The 18,304-nt window shown below is 42.7% G+C and overlaps 1 protein-coding gene across 1 annotated transcript in view; it reads left to right on the forward strand.

The window, feature by feature from the left end:
- Nucleotides 1-18,304, forward strand: part of IL1RAPL1 (interleukin 1 receptor accessory protein like 1) — a gene marked incomplete at its 3' end in the record, with an annotated part of 1,430,596 nt that overhangs the window by 795,126 nt on the left and 617,166 nt on the right. Inside the window, exon 4 of the mRNA XM_081115397.1 lies at nt 11,105-11,291. Within this exon, the coding sequence (XP_080971523.1) occupies nt 11,105-11,291 (187 nt within the window). The remainder of the gene's footprint in view (nt 1-11,104; nt 11,292-18,304) is intronic.

Here is an 18,304-nt window from a genome sequence, read left to right on the forward strand (position 1 = left end):
CTAAAGGACTTGTATGCATGCATATAAGCATAACCAATGGACATAAGACACTGGGGGATAGGGGAGGCTAGGGGACTGTCTAGGGCGGGGTGATAAAATGGACACATATGTAATACCCTTTGTAATACTTTAAGCAATAAAAAAAAATATATAAAAAAAAAATAAAAAAAATAAAAAACAAAAAAAAAAAAAAAAAAAAAAAGAATTAGCAACAGCAGGCAACCACTACTACCCGTATGTTTGGAGGGAAAAAGAGCAAAGAAGCAGTGTCAGACCCATAAGCTGAAATGACAGATCCTCTCTTGGAAAAATTCCAACCTCAAAGTCGGTTGGCAGGAGAGATTAGAAAATAGAGGAAGTATTTATGGGCTAAAGTGGTGAATGAGGCAGAGAAGATTCCATCTCCAATGGTACTTACACACTATAGAAAAAATAGAATATTAAAAAAATTCAATTAGTGATAATGATAGGATAAATATAAAAGAGTCATACACTACAAAATTATAATTCTTTATTGTCCTAATCAATTTTTGTTATAAATTTGATCTTTAAATATTGAAATAATATTAAACTTAATTATTGAATTTTCGGTACCCCCTCACTTGCTTCATGCCTGTTTTATTGGGGTAAGACTATAATGTCTTTCTAGTTTGATGTATTTCACTGCCTATGTTTTCTTCTAGGATTTTTATGATTCCATGACTTAAATTTAAGTCATTTATCCATTTTGAGTTTATTCTTGTGTATGGTATAATTGATAGTCTAATTTTTTGTTTGTTTGTTTGTTTTTGCATGTACCTGTCCAATTTTCCCAACAACATTTATTAAAGATACTCTTTTTACTTTGTCAAATATTAATTAACCACAATGTCATGGGTCAATTTCTGGGGTCTCTGTTCTGTTCCATTAGTCTATATGCTTGTTCATGTGTCATTACCAGGCTGCTTTGATTACAATGGCTTTGTAGTATAGTTTGTTATCCAGTATTGCAATCCCTCCAACTTTGTTCATCTTTCTCAAGATTGCTGAGGCTATTCTGGATATTTTTGGTTCCATATAAATTTTTAGAACATTTGTTCTAGATCTGTGAAATATGTCACTGGTATTTTAATAGGGATTGCATTGAATCTATAGATTGTTTTGGGTACTGTGGTTATTTTAATGATGTTAATTCTTCCAATCCATGAACATGGTATATGTATGTTTCCACTTGTTCATATCTTCCTTGATCCAGTGGTCCCACTTCTGGGAATACATTCTTAGAATCCCAAGATACAATCAGAATGAATACATGCACCCCTATGTTCATAGCAGTGTTATTTACAGTAGCTAAGATCTGGAAACAACCCAAGTGACCATCAGTAGAAGAGAGGATAATAAAGCTGTGGTACATTTACACAATGGAATACAACATGGCTCTAAAAAAGAAGGACCTCTTACTCTTTGCAACAGCATGGATGGACCTGGAGATTATGCTAAATAAAATAAGCCAGTAAGAGAAAGACAAATATCACATGATCTCACTTATATGTGGAATCTAATGAACAAAAAAAACTGGTGAAAAAATGGGTACCGAGACATGGATAAATGGAACAGTTTGACAAATCAGAGAGAAGAGGGGTGTGGGGGGATGGGAAGTGATTAACCAAAGAACATTTATGCATATATACATAGCCTATGGAGACAGACAATAGTGTGGTGAAGGCCTGGACTGGGTTGGGGGCTGGGTGGAGGGGGGCATGTAGGGGGAATTGGGGAACATCTGTAATACTGTCCAAAATATATATAAATAAATGAATAAATAAAAACAAAAATATTATAATTTATTAAAGGACTTCTAGCCATTTTGCTTGAGCAACTAGGTGAATGGGTGGCTATCGGTGAGATAGAGACCAGGGTAAGAGTAGATTTGAAGATAAAAGTAAAAGTTTATTTGTAGGACACAAAATAGTATGATAAATAGGTAGCTGGATATATAAATCTAGACTTTAGAGATGGTTTAGAGCTAGAGATACAAATACCGGGGACAAATAATAGAGATGGTATTTAGAGTGAGATTAAATGAGATACTACATATGAACTTGTAAAAAATAATAGCTTTATTAAGATACTAGGAGCCCAGTGCACGAAATTCGTGCACTGGGTGGGAGGGGCGGGGGGAGAGTGTCCCTCAGCCCAGCCTGCCCCCTCTCACACACTGGGAGCCCTCAGGCGTTGACCCCATCACCCTCCAATCGCAGGATTGGCCCCTTGCCCAGGCCTGACGCCTCTGACAGAGGTGTCAGGCTTGGACAGGGGACCCCCACCTCCCCCCGATCACTGGCTCTGGCCCCCGCCCAGGCCTGAGGCCTCTGGCCCAGGAATCATGCCTGGGCAGGGGACCCCCATCTCCCTCTGATCGCTTGCTCCACACCCCGCCCAAACCTGACGCCTCTGACCCAGGCTTCAGGCCTGGGCAAGGGGACCATCATATCCCCCCAATCCCCGGCTCCACCCCCCGCCCAGGCCTGATGCCTCGGCCAGAGGAGTTGACCCTCATCACCCTCCAGTCACCAATCACCGGATCGGCCCCTTGACCAGGCCTGAGGCCTCTGGCAGAGGTGTCAGGCCTGGGCAGGGGACCCCCAGCTCCCCGCGGTTGCAGGCTCCGCCCCTGCCCAGGCCTAACGCCTCTGGCCTAGGCGTCCGGCCCGGGCAGCGGGGACCTGCAGTGGCAGCGGGGGGCGCCGCGATCGTGGGCTTCGCTTTAGGCCCAGGCAAGGGACCCCTAGCTCCCGGACTGCCAGCTTCGACCGTGCCCAGCTCCCATCGCTGGCTCCACCCCTACTTCCTGCTATCACTGGCCAGGGCGGCAAAGGCGCCTGATTCTCTGATCATGGCTGCCCCCCAGCTCTTAGCTCCCCCCTGGGTTTCCGATCACTGTCAGTGGCAGGGGGCTTCTTCCTGCTTTCCCTTTCGCCTCCCTGCATTGTGCCTACATATGCAAATTACCCGCCATCTTTTTGGCAGTTAACTGCCAATCTTAGTTGGCAGTTAACTGCCAATCTTAGTTGGCAGTTAATTTGCATATAGCCCTGATTAGCCAATGAAAACGGTATCGCCGTACGCCAATTACCATTTTTCTCTTTTATTAGTGTAGATATTTCTCATTATATAACTCATTTATAGTGTATAATTTAATGTATTTTTAATTGTGGTAAAATGTACATAACAAAATTTACTGTTTTAACTATTTTTATTGTACAATTTAGTGGCATTAAGTGCATTCATAGTGTTGTGCAACCATCACCACTCTCCAATTCCAGAAATGTTTTATTATCCCAAGCAGAAACTCTGTACCCATTAAACCACAACTTTTCATTCCTTCATCTTTGCCAGCTCAGGGTAATTTCTCTTCTACTTTTATCCCTACAAATTCACTTATTCTATGTATATAATTTAAGTGGAGTCATATGATATTTGTCTTTTTGTGTCTGCCTTATTTCATTTAGAATAATGTTTTCAAGCTTTATCCATGTTGTACCATGTAACAGACTTGCATTTCTTTTAAAGGCAAAGTAATATCCCATTGTATATATAGACCACATTTTGTTTATCCATTTATATCTTGATGTATATTTGAGTTGTTTGCATCTTTTGGCTGTTGTGAGTAATGCTGGTATGAACATTGGTGTACAAGTATGTTTAAGTGTTTGCTTCCCATTGTTTTAGGTATATACCTAGGAGTAGAATTCTAAGATCATATGATAATTCTATGTTTGAGGACCTCAAATCTAATATTTGAGGACCTGTCAGATTGGTTTCCACAGTGGCTGGCTCTAGCATTTTATATGCCTACCAGCAATGTGCAAGGGTTCCAATTTCTCCACTTCCAGGCCAACACATGTTGTTTTCCATTCTTTAATTAATAGCTATCCTGGTGGGTTTGAGGTTTTATTATATAAAGCTTTTTGCACAATGTTCTTCCACCCCCACCATTTCCTCTCAGTAGATGCATGCCAATTTCAGAATCTTTCCCTGTTTCAAAGAAGCACACTGCTAAAGAAAACTATAGAGAGCTTCAATGCACTGTTTGACTTCCATAACTTTAATTTTACTTGTGTGCCATATAATTGCTTCTTTATTATGTCCAAAAGATTTGTTAGTTCCCAATATTTGCACTGAATTTAAAGTTAGAGTATTTTCTCCTTAACAAGACCAGACTCTAAACTAGTCCTCTTAGAAACCAACCCTTTTACAAGTGTATATATGTTGAAAGTATGTAGTGGAAAGAGCTGAAGAAAGCATGATATATTTTAAGACCTGCTGCTTGCTCTCTTTTATTTCTTATTAGATTTTTAGGAGCTTAAGGACCTATATTTTCAAGTAAATCCAAGTTGGAGCATATGCTGTCTTTCTCCGCAAGACAAATATCCTATATAATAAAAGTCTAATATGCAAATCAACTGAACGGCAGAAGAACAGGGTGCTATGACGTGCACTGACCACCAGGGGGCAGATGCTAAACACAGGAGCTGCCCACAGCCCACAGGCCCCAGGCCAGCCAAGACGGGTGACAGCAGGGAACCCCTCGATCACCCCACCGGTCACCCGCAGATCAGCCCTGATCGCTGGCCAGGCCCAGGGACCCTACCTGTGCACAGATTTTGTGCACTGGGCCTCTAGTTTTGGAAAGTAAAATAATATAAAATCAGGGGCTTAAGAGTGGGTAACATTTCTTTCAAACACTTAATATCTATATAATAAAAGACTAAGCGACCTTTATGGTGGGATGACCGGAATGACCAGTTGCTATGATGCACACTGACCACCAGGGGGCAGATGCTCAACACAGTAGCTGGCCCCTGGTGGTCAGTGCTCTCCCACAGGGGGAACTTTGCTTAGCCAGAAGTTGGGCTCATGGCTGGTGAGCACAGCGGTGGTGGAGAGGGCTCAGACCCTCCTCCCATGTGCGCCAGGTCTCTAGTCTACACTAATAAAAGAGAAACATGCAAATTGACCATCTCTATGCTATGCCCATCAGCCAATCAGAGTGAGTATGCAAATTAACCCAACAAAGATGGTGGTTAATGTGCATATGCAGGCACAGAGCAAAGACTGAAGACAGCGTAGAAGGAAGTCAAGCGCTGCAGAAGGGAGTGAAGTGGCAAAGTAGGGAGGGAGCCATGCAGCGGACACGGGAGCGGAGCCTTGGCGGGCTTTGCTCCCTTCTCTGCTTCACTCCGGCTTCAGGAAGCCCTATTCTTGCAGGAATCTTCCTGCAATGGGCCTCTAGTATATATATATAATTATGTATGCTAACCTAGCACTAGTTACCTCCAGTAGCATATAGAAGAGACCAATGAATTAGAAGTTAGAAGAGGTGAGTTCTGATCTCATTTCTGCCACTAATTAGATAGGCAAGCTTGGATAAATCGTGGACTTCTTTAGGCATTGGATCCATTTGCTATAACTTTAGGAGGTTGAAAGAAGTAACTGTCTGAATTGTTAGCAGAGTATATTGTGTCTACTGCAGGGCCACCCTTTTCAGGAAAACTCAGTCTTTTTTAAAATGCACATTCACATTTCTTTGCTAGAATGGATAATTGAGGGATGACTCACAATTGTGAACTGTTTTCTGCACATCTATGTATGTCCTATCTTTACAGCCATTTTATAAACATTGAAAGTGCAATGATTGAACTTTTTGCCTAGATTGCAGATCATGTGTTCTATACAATAGAAGCTGAGTCATATGGGCTAATGAGTTTTACCAAAAGTCCTAGGAGCATTATCCTTTACCCCATTTATCCTATTCCACAGGATGTCCCTGATTGCAGAGAGCCTGGCACCATAGCAGTCATGCTGCTTATTTGATGATGGTGGATGGTAGTCTTTACTGTGAGAGTGTGTAATTCTCCTCAGGGGGATCATATGTTTATTAATGTGCCACAAGTTGCTTGCTTCCTACTAGCTTTTCACAGTAAATAAGACCATAGCATTCATTGGCTGCTGCTTTATTTTAGTTTATAACATCACCTCCTGATGAACAAAAACAGCAAATAGGTATTAAAACATTGAAAGTAATTTGAAAATAGTGCTATCCTGGGGAGTCCAGAATTCCAGACATTACCAGACATTTGTAAATCAGACCTCACCTGGTTGGGGAATCAAAGAGAAGGAAGAATACCTAAGTGTGTTCGTCTGGAGCCACTGTCCAAAAATTAGGGTTCAGTTGCATTTATAGAACAGCAGGAGGATGGATGGGTTTAGGAGTCCATAGTTTCCATCAACTTTACTCAATCTTGTCCAGCCCCAGTCACATATCACAGATGAAAGCTCTAAGGAGTTATCTGGACTCTTACTCTTCACACTAATTAAACACCAATGAACTGAAGACATCCTTCTGGTGTTACTGTGCATCTAACCTACCTTGTCAACAAACACTGTGTATCCGTACTGCAAAATGGAAATAGAAAGAAGTAGGAAAAAGGGACACGATCTTGATAATAAGATCTAACACAAAATGTGTGCTCACCAGAAGACTGGCACTGTTCTGAGCCCTTTATGCATTTAACACGTTTGATTCCCACAACCACCTATGGTGTCTTCAGTCTTATTTTCTCCTTACACAAATGAGGAAATGGAAGCACACAGAGTCAAGTAACTTTCCTTCATTTCAAAAGTAATGAGTGATTGAGCAGGAATCTGAACCTCACCAGTTGAGCTTGTGTGTTCTTGCTGTTAACTCTGCATGGGTAATTAAAAAATGCCTGTTATTAGATATAAGGAGGTGTGGTAAAACCCATTTAAAAAAAAAACAGCAATCAGTAGTGTGAGGAGAAAAAAGCAACCTAAGATTCATGAATTTAAAAGATTAACGTGGAAGGTTCAAAATTAGAATTCACGGATTTAGGTCTTAGAAAAGTCTGTTCTTTATGAGTTCTAACATGTTGTACAAATATCACTGTTATTCCAAAATCTAAATATTTTCTTAAGACACTTTTGGAGTATGTCCCAAGGTAGTTAATAGCTTAACTTAGATAATTAATTATTTTCTGAAAAAATAATCTTAAAATGAGCCTGGGCAGAGCATGCTCTGGTCTGTACGGGATTAAAATTAATAAATTATGCATGAACAATGTTGCTGGCAAACCCAAAGAGGATTTTTCCCAGTTGGTGGGAAGCTCAAGTTAAAATTTAACATGCTTTTCTCTCAAAGCTGTTTCTTTTTCAGTATTTCCAGGCTGAAAGATTGACTGTATCTTACATATACTCAGCTGAGAGAAATGCTTCATCTTGTATGCCTCTCTTTCCTTTGCTCCTTCACTACCACACTGATTCTGTATCTTAGATATATTTCCTCTTCTCTGACTCAACGGGCATTGCCGTTGTTGAAGCTGCCATCTTTTTGCTGAATGAATGAAGTTGATTTCTAATTTGTCTCACTGCATTTAGTCCTCCTTCCAGTCCAATCTGATTTTCTCACTCCAGCCAGAAAACACACACACACACACACACACACACACACACACACACACATCTCATTATTACCCAACACAAAGTCCAAACTCTTTACACTGGCTTACATGACTTTTAGTCTGGCTCTTGTGCACCTATACAGTCTCAATTCTAGCTGTTCCTTTATTACTACTTTATAATCCAGCCACACCAAGTGATTTGCAGTTCCTCAAACATGCCAGGTTGTTTCATGCCTTCAAGCCTTTGTGCATACTAATCCCTGAAATAGCCTTTCTGAAAATTGCTAAATTCTTGCTCATTCTTGAAGAAAACCAGGTAATGCCAAGGACAAGAGGTGGAGGCAGGGTGGGCTTGAAGGGATCAATGGGGGGGAAAGAAGGATGCATGTAATACTTCCAACAATAAAAAAATAAAAAAAGAAAGCAGGTATCACATTTTATGAAATCTTTTTGTTTCTTTCTTTGACACTACTGTTGTAATACATAGGCCTTTGTAGTGCTTTCCCATTGAATTCCAGCTATTTGCTTGTGTTTCACTTCTCCTGAAAGCTTATACAAAGCTTAAAAACATTGACATTCAATAATTCTAAATTTTAATTTTGTGGAGAATTTATTTGTTTCCTAATATAAAGCTAAATAGATAACTGTAAAGGAAAACTTGTATTTTTCTCTTCTATTGTCAATACTTCTGACCTAGATGTGTGTGTTTATTCCACACCAAGCAATTCTGCAACACCAACTGGCTGTCTCCGCAATTCAATCCAGTTCTGACACTATCAACCTGGTGTTAGCATCAGATCTCACAAGTTACAGGCTCATTTCCACACAGTTGGCCCCCCAAAATCAAATGCCAATTGCAAGTTCAGGTTGTTACCTATGATTCTGACTGATCAGCTACAAATCAGAGATTTCTGTTACCCCCTCATGGGATTCAGTCGTTTTCTAAAATAGCTCACTGAACTCAGGAGAACGGTGTACTTACTATTATTGATTTATCAAGGATACAAATGAATAGCCATATGGAAGCGATGTGTAGGGCGCGGTATGATAGTAAAGGTACAGAGCTTCCATGCCATGCCCTCTCTGGGTGTGTCTCCCTCCAAGCACCTCAATGTGTTCATGAACCCTGAAGCTCAGAAAGTCATTTTGTTCAAGAGTTTTTAGAGCCCAGCGAGCATGGCTCAGTGGTTGAGTGTCAACCTATGAACCAGGTCACTGTTCAATTCCCGGTCAGGGCACATGCCCGAGTTGCAGGCTTGATTCCCAGTGTGGGGCATGCAGGAGTCAGCCGATCAATGATTCTCTCTCATCATTGATATCTCTCTCTCTCTCTCTCTCTCTCTCTCTCTCTCTCTCTCTCTCTCCCCCTCCCTTCATCTCTGAAATTAATAAAAATCTTTTGGGGAAATTTTTTTTGAGAGTATAATCTCTAGCACCTGCCGTATTCCATAAAGTTCACTGGATGGAGCTAAAAGTTTCAATCCTCTGGTCACTTGGTCCTTAGGTGACCAGGCACATGCAGAGGCTATCCAGGGGCTCTGCCTTAAGTGAGCCTATTAACATAAACTCATATGTGATTAAAGGGGCTCCTTATGAATAACACTCTTGTCTCTCAGGAAATGTTAAGAGTTTTGGGAGATCTGTGCCAGGAACCTGGACAAAGAACAAATTTATTTTTTATTATGCCACAACTAGCTATGTCCTGGCCATTTCCCATCATGTCATTTTAGCATTAAAAAACTAAGAATCTAAATTAAGTTGCTGCTTAAACTTCAAACCATTTAGCTGAATAAGGAGGACTTTGAGGCTGTGGTTCATGAGTATCAGAGCAGAGCAGAGAGGAACCAGCATTCAGAGAAGAAGGAGAAGGAGAAGGAGAAGGAGAAGGAGAAGGAGAAGAGAGATATCAATGATGAGAGAGAATCATTGATTGGCTGCCTCCTGCACACCCCACACTGGGAATCAAGCCCACAACCCAGGCATATGCCTGGACTAGGAATTAAACCATGACCTCCTAGTTCATAGGTTGATGCTCAACCACTGAGCCATGCCAGGCGGGGTTCAAATGCAGGAATTTGCTGATCGAATACACAAACAAGTCATTGGGCACTTAGCAAATGAGCAATTCTCTACAAAACCTTGAATCTGGTGTTTTAATCCTTTCTTTATTCACACTGCCTGCCACATTATCAGTGTTTTTTGAATGTCCAGAGACATAAATAGCAAGCAGAAATGGTGCAATTTATTAGAAAACTTCCTTTGGTCCCAACTCTTTCAATGAGAACTCCAAACATGATTTCTCTTGTCATGTATTCTAAGTTATAAACCTATTTTGGGGAATCAACAGTGAGTAAAATGAGACACTGATTTTTGAAATGATTCTGTGGAATCAATATTAGGATAGGATTGTCCTTATATAATACAGTGGAATGTTTCTCTTGTCTGACAACTTGGACTACAGGTTCAAACCCAAATGGTTATGGGTCTGTAAAGATAGTGACTTTGCAATGCTTTTATCCCATACTGTTTTCTGCCCAGACTCATTGATAACCTATTGTATTTTATTTAATATGTGTTTTGTACTGATTTTAGAGAGAGTAAGGGAGAGACAGATATAAATATCACTGATGAGAGAGAATCATGAATCAGCTGCCTCCTATACACCCCCTACCGAGGATCAAGACTGCAACCCTGGCATGTGCCTGACCTGGTTCATGGGTGGACACTCAACCACTGAGACACAATAACTAGACAGTAACCTATCTTCTTATCAAGACAGCCAGTACTATAAGGATTAAGCAGCCTTTTTCCTGGCCTTCCATTATGTTTAATAGGTCAATATTTTTCTACTCTGTTGAGTTTGCCAATTTTAGCATTAGCCTCACATTTTACTGACCTAATTTTTCCTTTATACCTTTTCTTTTTCTAGATACAAAAATCTCTGTTGAACATTTTTTAAAACAAGCCTGTGTATAATACCAGCAAATGAAAACTATACAAATGGCTCCAAGCATTGTTTAGTTAGGTGACAAGAGAGCCCTGTGGAATAAGCCACAACGCCATTGCCATAACATCAATTAATTAGTGGAGTTTTTACCTTCTCTCTCTCTCTCTCTCTCTCTCTCTCTCTCTCTCTCTCTCTCTCTCTCTCTCTCCCCTCCCTCCCTCCCTCCCTCCCTCCTTCCCTTCCTCCCCCTGTAGACATACTTCCTTGGCAACACTTGCTTGCCAGCATGTGCCTGAGCCCCCTTGATGGACTAATCAGGAATTCAAAACTTGTTAGAAATGAAACAATAAACAAATCTTGAACAATTTTTGAAGAATTTTGCCAAAATTAGCAATGCCTCTCTCTGAGTAAGACTTAATTTTACTTCTTGATAATAAGCAATGGAGGATCAGAACAGCAAAAGAACTGTGGAAATATTTTCCTACTTTTCACTTGAATTTCTATCTTAGACAATGTTAAACAGCCCTCAAATATTAGCCCCACTGATTTCTGTTCCTGTGCAGATGAATTTTTCCCCCCTCTTTGAAGTTGTCTGAATATTTCTCATCCTGATTCTCTGGGGTTTGCCTGTTTTCCACAGGTTTGCCTGCTTTTCACACCAGATTCAGGCTACCATATTTATTCTGCTTCCTTACAGAAACTCCACCTATTGTATGAAAGTATCCATCTCACTTACTGTGGGCGAAAATGACACTGGACTCTGCTATAATTCCAAGATGAAGTACTTTGATAAAGCTGAACTTAGCAAAAGCAAGGAAATTTCATGCCGTGACATAGAAGATTTTTTACTACCAGCCAGAGAACCTGAAATCCTATGGTATAAGGTATGAACTGTGAATAATCATTTTGCTTATACATAAATAATGTGTATTTTACACTTGAAAAAGTTGGATAAAAATATTAATGGGAGTATTACAGTTCAACTTTGCCTTCCTAAAATGTTACAACAGGTTATGCTATCCATTGTATGTTCTCAAACCAGTGAGTGACTTTGATAAATGCTAGTTAATATTTGTATCAGTAGTCCATTATAAGGAGCTGATGTGTTTATATTTATATCTAGTTTATACCTACAGTGCCTTCAAATTTGTTATAACCTGCATTAATAATTTCAGGAACTAAAACTAAAATTAATTTTCAAGCTCTTCATGTAAGCAGTCCAAAATTTCCCCAAATAAGGAGAGAAAGATTTATTTGCTTCTGTGATAAAATAGTACACTAGTTTTATTGAAAAGTTCTATGTAATGGAAGTATTTTGTTGCATATTCTAATCCTTTTCATATACAAGCATACATATTTTAAATAACATCTGATGAAAATTTATAACATAAAAGTAATGTTAGATTAAGGTTTTTTCAAAAAGCAAAAGAAACTTCAGGCTTACACAGAATAAATCAACCCTGCCCTTACTATCACTGAATTTCAAGATTTGAACATACTCTTCAGTTCATTTCTATATTATAAAATATAATTGTTATTGAATATATTCAATACTATACAATTTAGATGCTATGAACATTTATCTGGAATATTTTGCCCATGTTTTAAAGATTCTTAGTGTAAAATTTGCTTTATCCAACTCACTGAATTAGCAATTAAGGAAGTTGGACCTCTTAGTAACTACATCCACTAATACAAATGTACAGAACATGAGATCCCATGATGGACTATTCAGGAATTCAAAACTTGTTAGAAATGAAGCAAGAAACAAATCTTGAACAATTTTTGAAGAATTTTGCCAAAATTAGCAATGCCCCTCTTTGAGTAAGACATAATTTTAATTCTTTTTTAAATATTTTTATTTATTTCAGAGAGGAAGGGAGAAGGAGAGTGAGATAGAAACATCAATGATGAAAGAGAATCATTGACTGGCTGCCTCCTGCACGCCCCCTACTGGGGATCGAGCCCACAACCTGGGCATGTGCCCTTGACCGAAATCGAACCTGGGACCCTTTAGTCTGCAGGCCAATGCTCTATCCACTGAGCCAAAGCAGCTTGGGCTTAATTTTAATTCTTGATAATAAACAATGGAGGATCAGAAGGGCAAAGGAACTGTGGAAATATTTTTCTACTTTTCTCTTGAATTTCTATCTTAGACAGTGTTAAACAGCCCTCAAATATTAGCCCTGCTGATTTCTGTTCCTATGCAGATGAATTTTTTTCCCTTTCTATTTTTTTTTAAATATGACAAACTCTTTGTACCACATCTTTTTAACTTTTTTGTTAAATATATATTATTGATTTTTCACAGAGAGGAAGGGAGAGGGACAGAGAGATAGAAACATCGATGAGAGAGACACATCGATCAGCTGCCTCCTGCACACTCCCTACTGGGTATGTGCCCGCAACCAAGGTACATGCCCTTGACCGGAATCGAACGTGGGACCCTTGAGTCCGCAGGCCGATGCTCTATCCACTGAGCCAAACCGGCCAGGGCTTTTTCCCTTTTTTAAGTTGTATGAATATTTCTCATCCTGATTCTCTGGGTTTGCCTTTCCACAGGCATATTCTGAGTAAGTCCTGATGATTGCTTTGAGCGGAGAGGAATCTGGGGAGCTTGATCCAAGGTCTCCAAGAACAAATACTTTTATTAGCACTTATATGTGTACATTCAGCTTCTAGATAATTAATTTTCTGTTTTGCTACTAAGTTAATCTAAAGAGGCATGCCCCTCTTCTCACTTTTTGCCAGCAGTATCTCAAAATTTGCCAAAATCTTAGAAAGTACATGCATGCACACAAACATACTCAAACACTCATTCTTTTTTTTTTTAATGGCTGGCCTGACATTGGTTCTTTAGTCATGTTTCCACTATCACCCCATTCATTGTGACTTTAAGCTATAAAGACCATAACTAGTAGAGTGATGAATGGAGATCATGTATATGTAAAATTTAAAAGTCTTATAACAAATCAAATTATATTCCCATAGCCAAGGAGATATATGTTCCATACATTCAGTGCACAATGTATGCAATTTTCAAGTTTGCACAAGTAATATGAGGATATAAAAGGTATATTCTGGTCTGAAATAACTGGGTAATTGGCTACCAATTATATAAAGGCATTGAGCCACATAATCAGTTTGCAGAAATTTGATTTGGCAATACATTATTTTAGAAATAACATTACCTCTGAATAGTGTCAAATGGTTTAAAGCTATTTTATCCTCATTCCATTGATTTGCAATCTGGCTAGAGGAAATAGACTTCTGTTTTGGCATAAACAGAAATCTCCTGAGCCAACATCATTACAATCCAAAGCTGAATTCAGAGACCATAATTTGGTAGACCTATCAACAATGAAGACAGATATTTATTGAACTATAAAGACCTTTAATATAAATATTGTTTATTTCTTTCATGGATTATTGAATGTACATGCTGTGAAGAGATTCAACTACCTCTAAAATAAACATTAAAATATTTAATATATTGAAATAGAAGCATTTTCATCTATAGAATTACTTTTCTACTTCTCACTAAATTTATTACTTTGTATTTTATGTTACCAATTATCGAGGTGGTTATTTCTCAATAATCAAATGTGGAGTATTAGATGATGTCAGGCCTTAGCGGGTTTGTTTGGCTCAGTGGATAGAGCGTCAGCCTGTGGACCGAAGGGTGCAGGGTTCAATTCCAGTCAAGGCCATGTACCTCAGTTGCAGGCTCCTCCCCAGCCTGGGCCCTGGCATGTTCAGAAGGCAACCAGTCAATGTATTTCTCTCACATTGACATTTCTCTATCCTTCCTTCTTTCTTCCACTCTCTCTAAAAATCAATGGAAAAATATCCTCGGGTGAGGATTAACAAAAAAATAAAATAAAAATTATGTCAGAAGTAATCTTAACAAATGTCTCTTTTTCTATCTAACAAGTTAATATATATCTGATTTAGAGACACTAATATTAGAAATTAATAAAGTCTCTCTTTCTAAAAATACCTTTTTAAAAACATTGAGGTACCTGATTTTCCAGAAATGTGGAAAAGGTATGAAAATCTTTAGAATCAATTCCAAACTATTTAACCCTTTTAAAATATAATTTGAGAAACTTTTTGTTTAGTTATTTTAAATACTTTATGTTTAGTTGCTATATAAATATAAATGCTATGTAAGTAATACTATAGAAGTAACAACATATAAATATAAATATTACATAAGTAACATATAGTAATACTCTATAGTATAGCACGTATGAATACTATGTAAGTAGCATATAGTAATATACTAGAGGCCCAGTGCACGAATTCATGCACGGGTGGGGTCCGGCCACCCGGCCACAATAGGGGCAGATCAGGGCTGAGCCTGTCAGGAGGAGGAGACAGTGGGAGGTAAACCCACCGACTCACCCTGATTGGGGCCGATCAGGGCCAGGTCAGCTGGGGAGAGGGGCCATGGGCAATTGGCTGGCAGGCCCCGCCCCCTATTAGGGTGGGGGGACTATCAGGGATCAGCAGCTGTGGGAGGGGCTGTGGGAGGTTGGCCAGCCAGCCCCATCTCCGAATGGTGTGTGGGGGGCGATCAGGGGTGGAGCTGGCCGGGGGAAGGGCCACAGGCCAATCAGGGTGGTGTGGGCCCATCAGGGGTGGGGCCAGCCTGTGGGAGGGGCTGCAGGAGGTTGGCCAGCCAGCCCTATCCACTACTGGGGTAGGGGGGTGATCAGGGGTTGGGCTGGCCAGAGGGAGGGGCTGCAGGCCGATTGGGGTGGTGGGGGCCCATCAGGGGTGGGGCCAGCAGGGGGGACGGGCTGCAGGAGGTTGGCCGGCTGGCCCCACCCCCTATTGGGGTCAGGGGGTGATCAGGGGTGGGGCTGGCCAGAGGGAGGGACTGCGGACAGATTGGGGTGGTGGGGGCCCATTGGGGACAGGGCCCATTGGGAGAAGGTGCTACAGGAGGTTGGCTGGCTGGCCCTGCCCCCAGATTGGGCTTTTGTGGTGGCCGCAGTGGATGTCATAGTGACCGGTCGTTCTGGTCATTACAGCATACCAGTCACTGGCTTTTTATATATATAGATAGCATTTATTTATACTATACTAGAGGCCTAGTGCACAACATTTGTGCACTGGGGAGGGTCTCTCACTCAAGCCGGTCCTCTCAAAGTCCGTGACACCTCAGGGGATGCCCACTAGACAGACATCCCCCAAGGCGTCCTTAGTGCTACCATGGAGGCAGGAGAGAATCCCACCATCGCTGCACCCGCCAGCCATAAGCCCGGCTTCTGGGTGAGCTGTGCTCCACCTGTGGGAGTGCACTGACCACCAGAGGGCAGCTCCTGCATTGAGTCTCTGCCCCCTGGTGGTCAGTGTGCATCATAGCTACCAGTCATTCAGCTGTTTGGTCGATTTGCATATTAGGGTTTTATTATATGGGACTAGAGGCCCAGTGCACAAAAAAATTTGTGCACTCGGGGGGAAGAGGGGCTCCTCAGCCTGGCCTGTGCCCTCTCGCAGTCTGGGACCCCTCAGGAGATAACGCCCTGCTGGCTTAGGCCTGCTCCCAGGTGGCAGAGGGCAGGCCTAATCCCTAGGTGCAGCCCCTGGTCGGGCTCAGAGCAGGGCTGATTGGGGAGTTGGGGCACCGCCCCCTGTCATGCACAGAGCAGGGCGGATTGGGAGGATGCGATGCCACCCTCAGTCACGCTCAGGGTAGGACCGATTGGAGGGTTGGGGCACCGCCCCCTGTCACACTCAAGGCAGGGTCGATGGGGAGGTTGCGGCGCCACCCCCTGTCACGCACAGAGCAGGGCCCATCAGGGGGTTGGGGAGCTCCCCCCTGTCATGCACAGAGCAGGGCCCATCAGGGGGTTGAGGAGCTACCCCCTGTGACTCACAGAGTAGGGTCGATAGGGGAGTTGGGGCACCGTCCCTTGTCACACACAGAGCAGGGCGGATCAGGGGGTTGGGGCACTGCCCTCTATCACCCACAGAGCAGGGCCGATCAGGGGGTTGGGGCGCTGCCACTGTCACACTCAGGGCAGGACCAATGGGGAGGTTATGGCTCCACCCCATCACACACAGAGCAGGGCCCATGGGGGGGGCGTTGGGGTGCCGCACCCTGTCACACACAGAGCCAAAGGGCGATCAGGGGGTTGGGGAGTTCCCCCGTATCAGGCACAGAGCAGGGCTGATCAGGAGGTTGTGGCCCTGCTCCCTGTTACACACAGAGCCGCAGGGCGATCAGGGGGTTTTGGCGCTGCCCCCTGTCACGCTGATCCCGGTGCTGGGAGGCCTCGTGGCTCCACTGATCCCGGTGCTGGGAAGCATATTACCCTTTTACTATATAGGATAGAGGCCTGGTGCATGGGTGGGGCTGCCTGGTTTGCCCTGAAGGGTGTCCTGAATCAGGGTGGGGGTCCCCACTGAGGTGCCTGGCCAGCCTGGGTCAGGGGATGATGGCTGTTTGCAGCTGGCCACATACCCTTCAGGGTGGGGGTCCCCACTGGGGTGCCTAGCCAGCCTGGGTGAGGGGCTGAGGGCTGTTTTCAGGCAGGCGGGTGACTGAAGCTCCCAACTGCTCCTTTTTTTCTTTTTTTTTTTATTCTGGGCGAGCTTTAGCTCTGGCTCCAGCTCTGAAGCCTCTGCTGCTGAAAGCAGGTATCTGTTTTGTTTGGGTTCTATAATCGAAACAATGTATAACTGCAGCTCTGAGATCCCGGCGGGCTGAAAGCAGGTTTCTGGGGTTTTGTTTAGCTTCTATATTTGTAACTATGTTTCAAACTGCAGGCTCAGAGGCCGGCAATGCAGGCGGGGAACATTGGTTTCCTCCATCACTGAAGCAAGCAAGCCTCATGTTAGTTTCAAGCTGCCTGGCTGCCGGCCGCCATCTTGGCCGACAGTTAATTTGCATATTGTCCTGATTAGCCAATGGGAAGGGTAGCGGTCATACACTAATTACCATGTTTCTCTCTCATTAGATAGGACTAGAGGCCTGTTGCAGGAAGAGATTCGTGCAATAGGCCTTCCTTTTCCCTGGCTGCTGGCACCGGTTTGCCTCCGGCACCTGGGGCCCAGGCCTTCCCTCTGGCAGCGTTCTGGCCGGAGCTGGCCCCGGCCCCGGAAATGTCAGGCTTCGCTGCTCTGCCAGTCCCGGGGCCGTCAGGCTTTGCTCCACCACTTGGAGAGCCTACGTATGCAAATTAACCGCCATTTTCGTTGGCGGCTAATTTGAATATTGTGCTGATTTGCAAATGGGAGGTGTAGCAAAGGTACGGTCAATCACCGTGTTAATCTGTTATTAGCTAGGATAAGTAATACAGTATGTCCTTGGGTTACGCTGGAGATCCGTTCCAACTGCATGGCATAATGCGATTTTCGCCATAAGTCGGAACCCACCTACATAAGCACCTGGGTCACTCACATGGAGCACATACACAGCAGTAATGAAGTGAAACAGTAAAAAAAAAATTAAAAGAAAGATAACAATTCCTGACCTTTACTTGTTGTAAATCCTATATAATAAGAGAGGAATATGCTAATTAGCTGTTACGCCCTGAGGCGTAAAGACAAAGTGCGTCACAACCAGATCATGGATCAGCAGGAGGGTGGGCCAGCGCGGTACAAGTGGGCTGCAGAGAGCTATAGGAGGGGGCAGGGCAGCAAGCTATAAGGGGGGAGGGGTAGCTACCGGAGGGCAGGGCAGCAGGCAGAGAGTTATAGGAGGGCAGCAACGACCTACTGGCTACAAGCAGGCAGCAGAGAGCTACAGGAGGGGTCAGGGCAACAAGCTAAGAGGGGGAGGGTAGCTACAGGAGGGTGGGGCAGTGGGTGGAGAGCTACAGGAGGGCAGCAGTGACCTACTGGCATATGGATTCATGCACATGGCTACTAGTAAATAAGAAAA

The sequence above is a fragment of the Myotis nattereri genome (genome assembly GCF_964212035.1).
Source record: "Myotis nattereri genome assembly, chromosome: X".
NCBI lineage: Eukaryota > Metazoa > Chordata > Mammalia > Chiroptera > Vespertilionidae > Myotis > Myotis nattereri.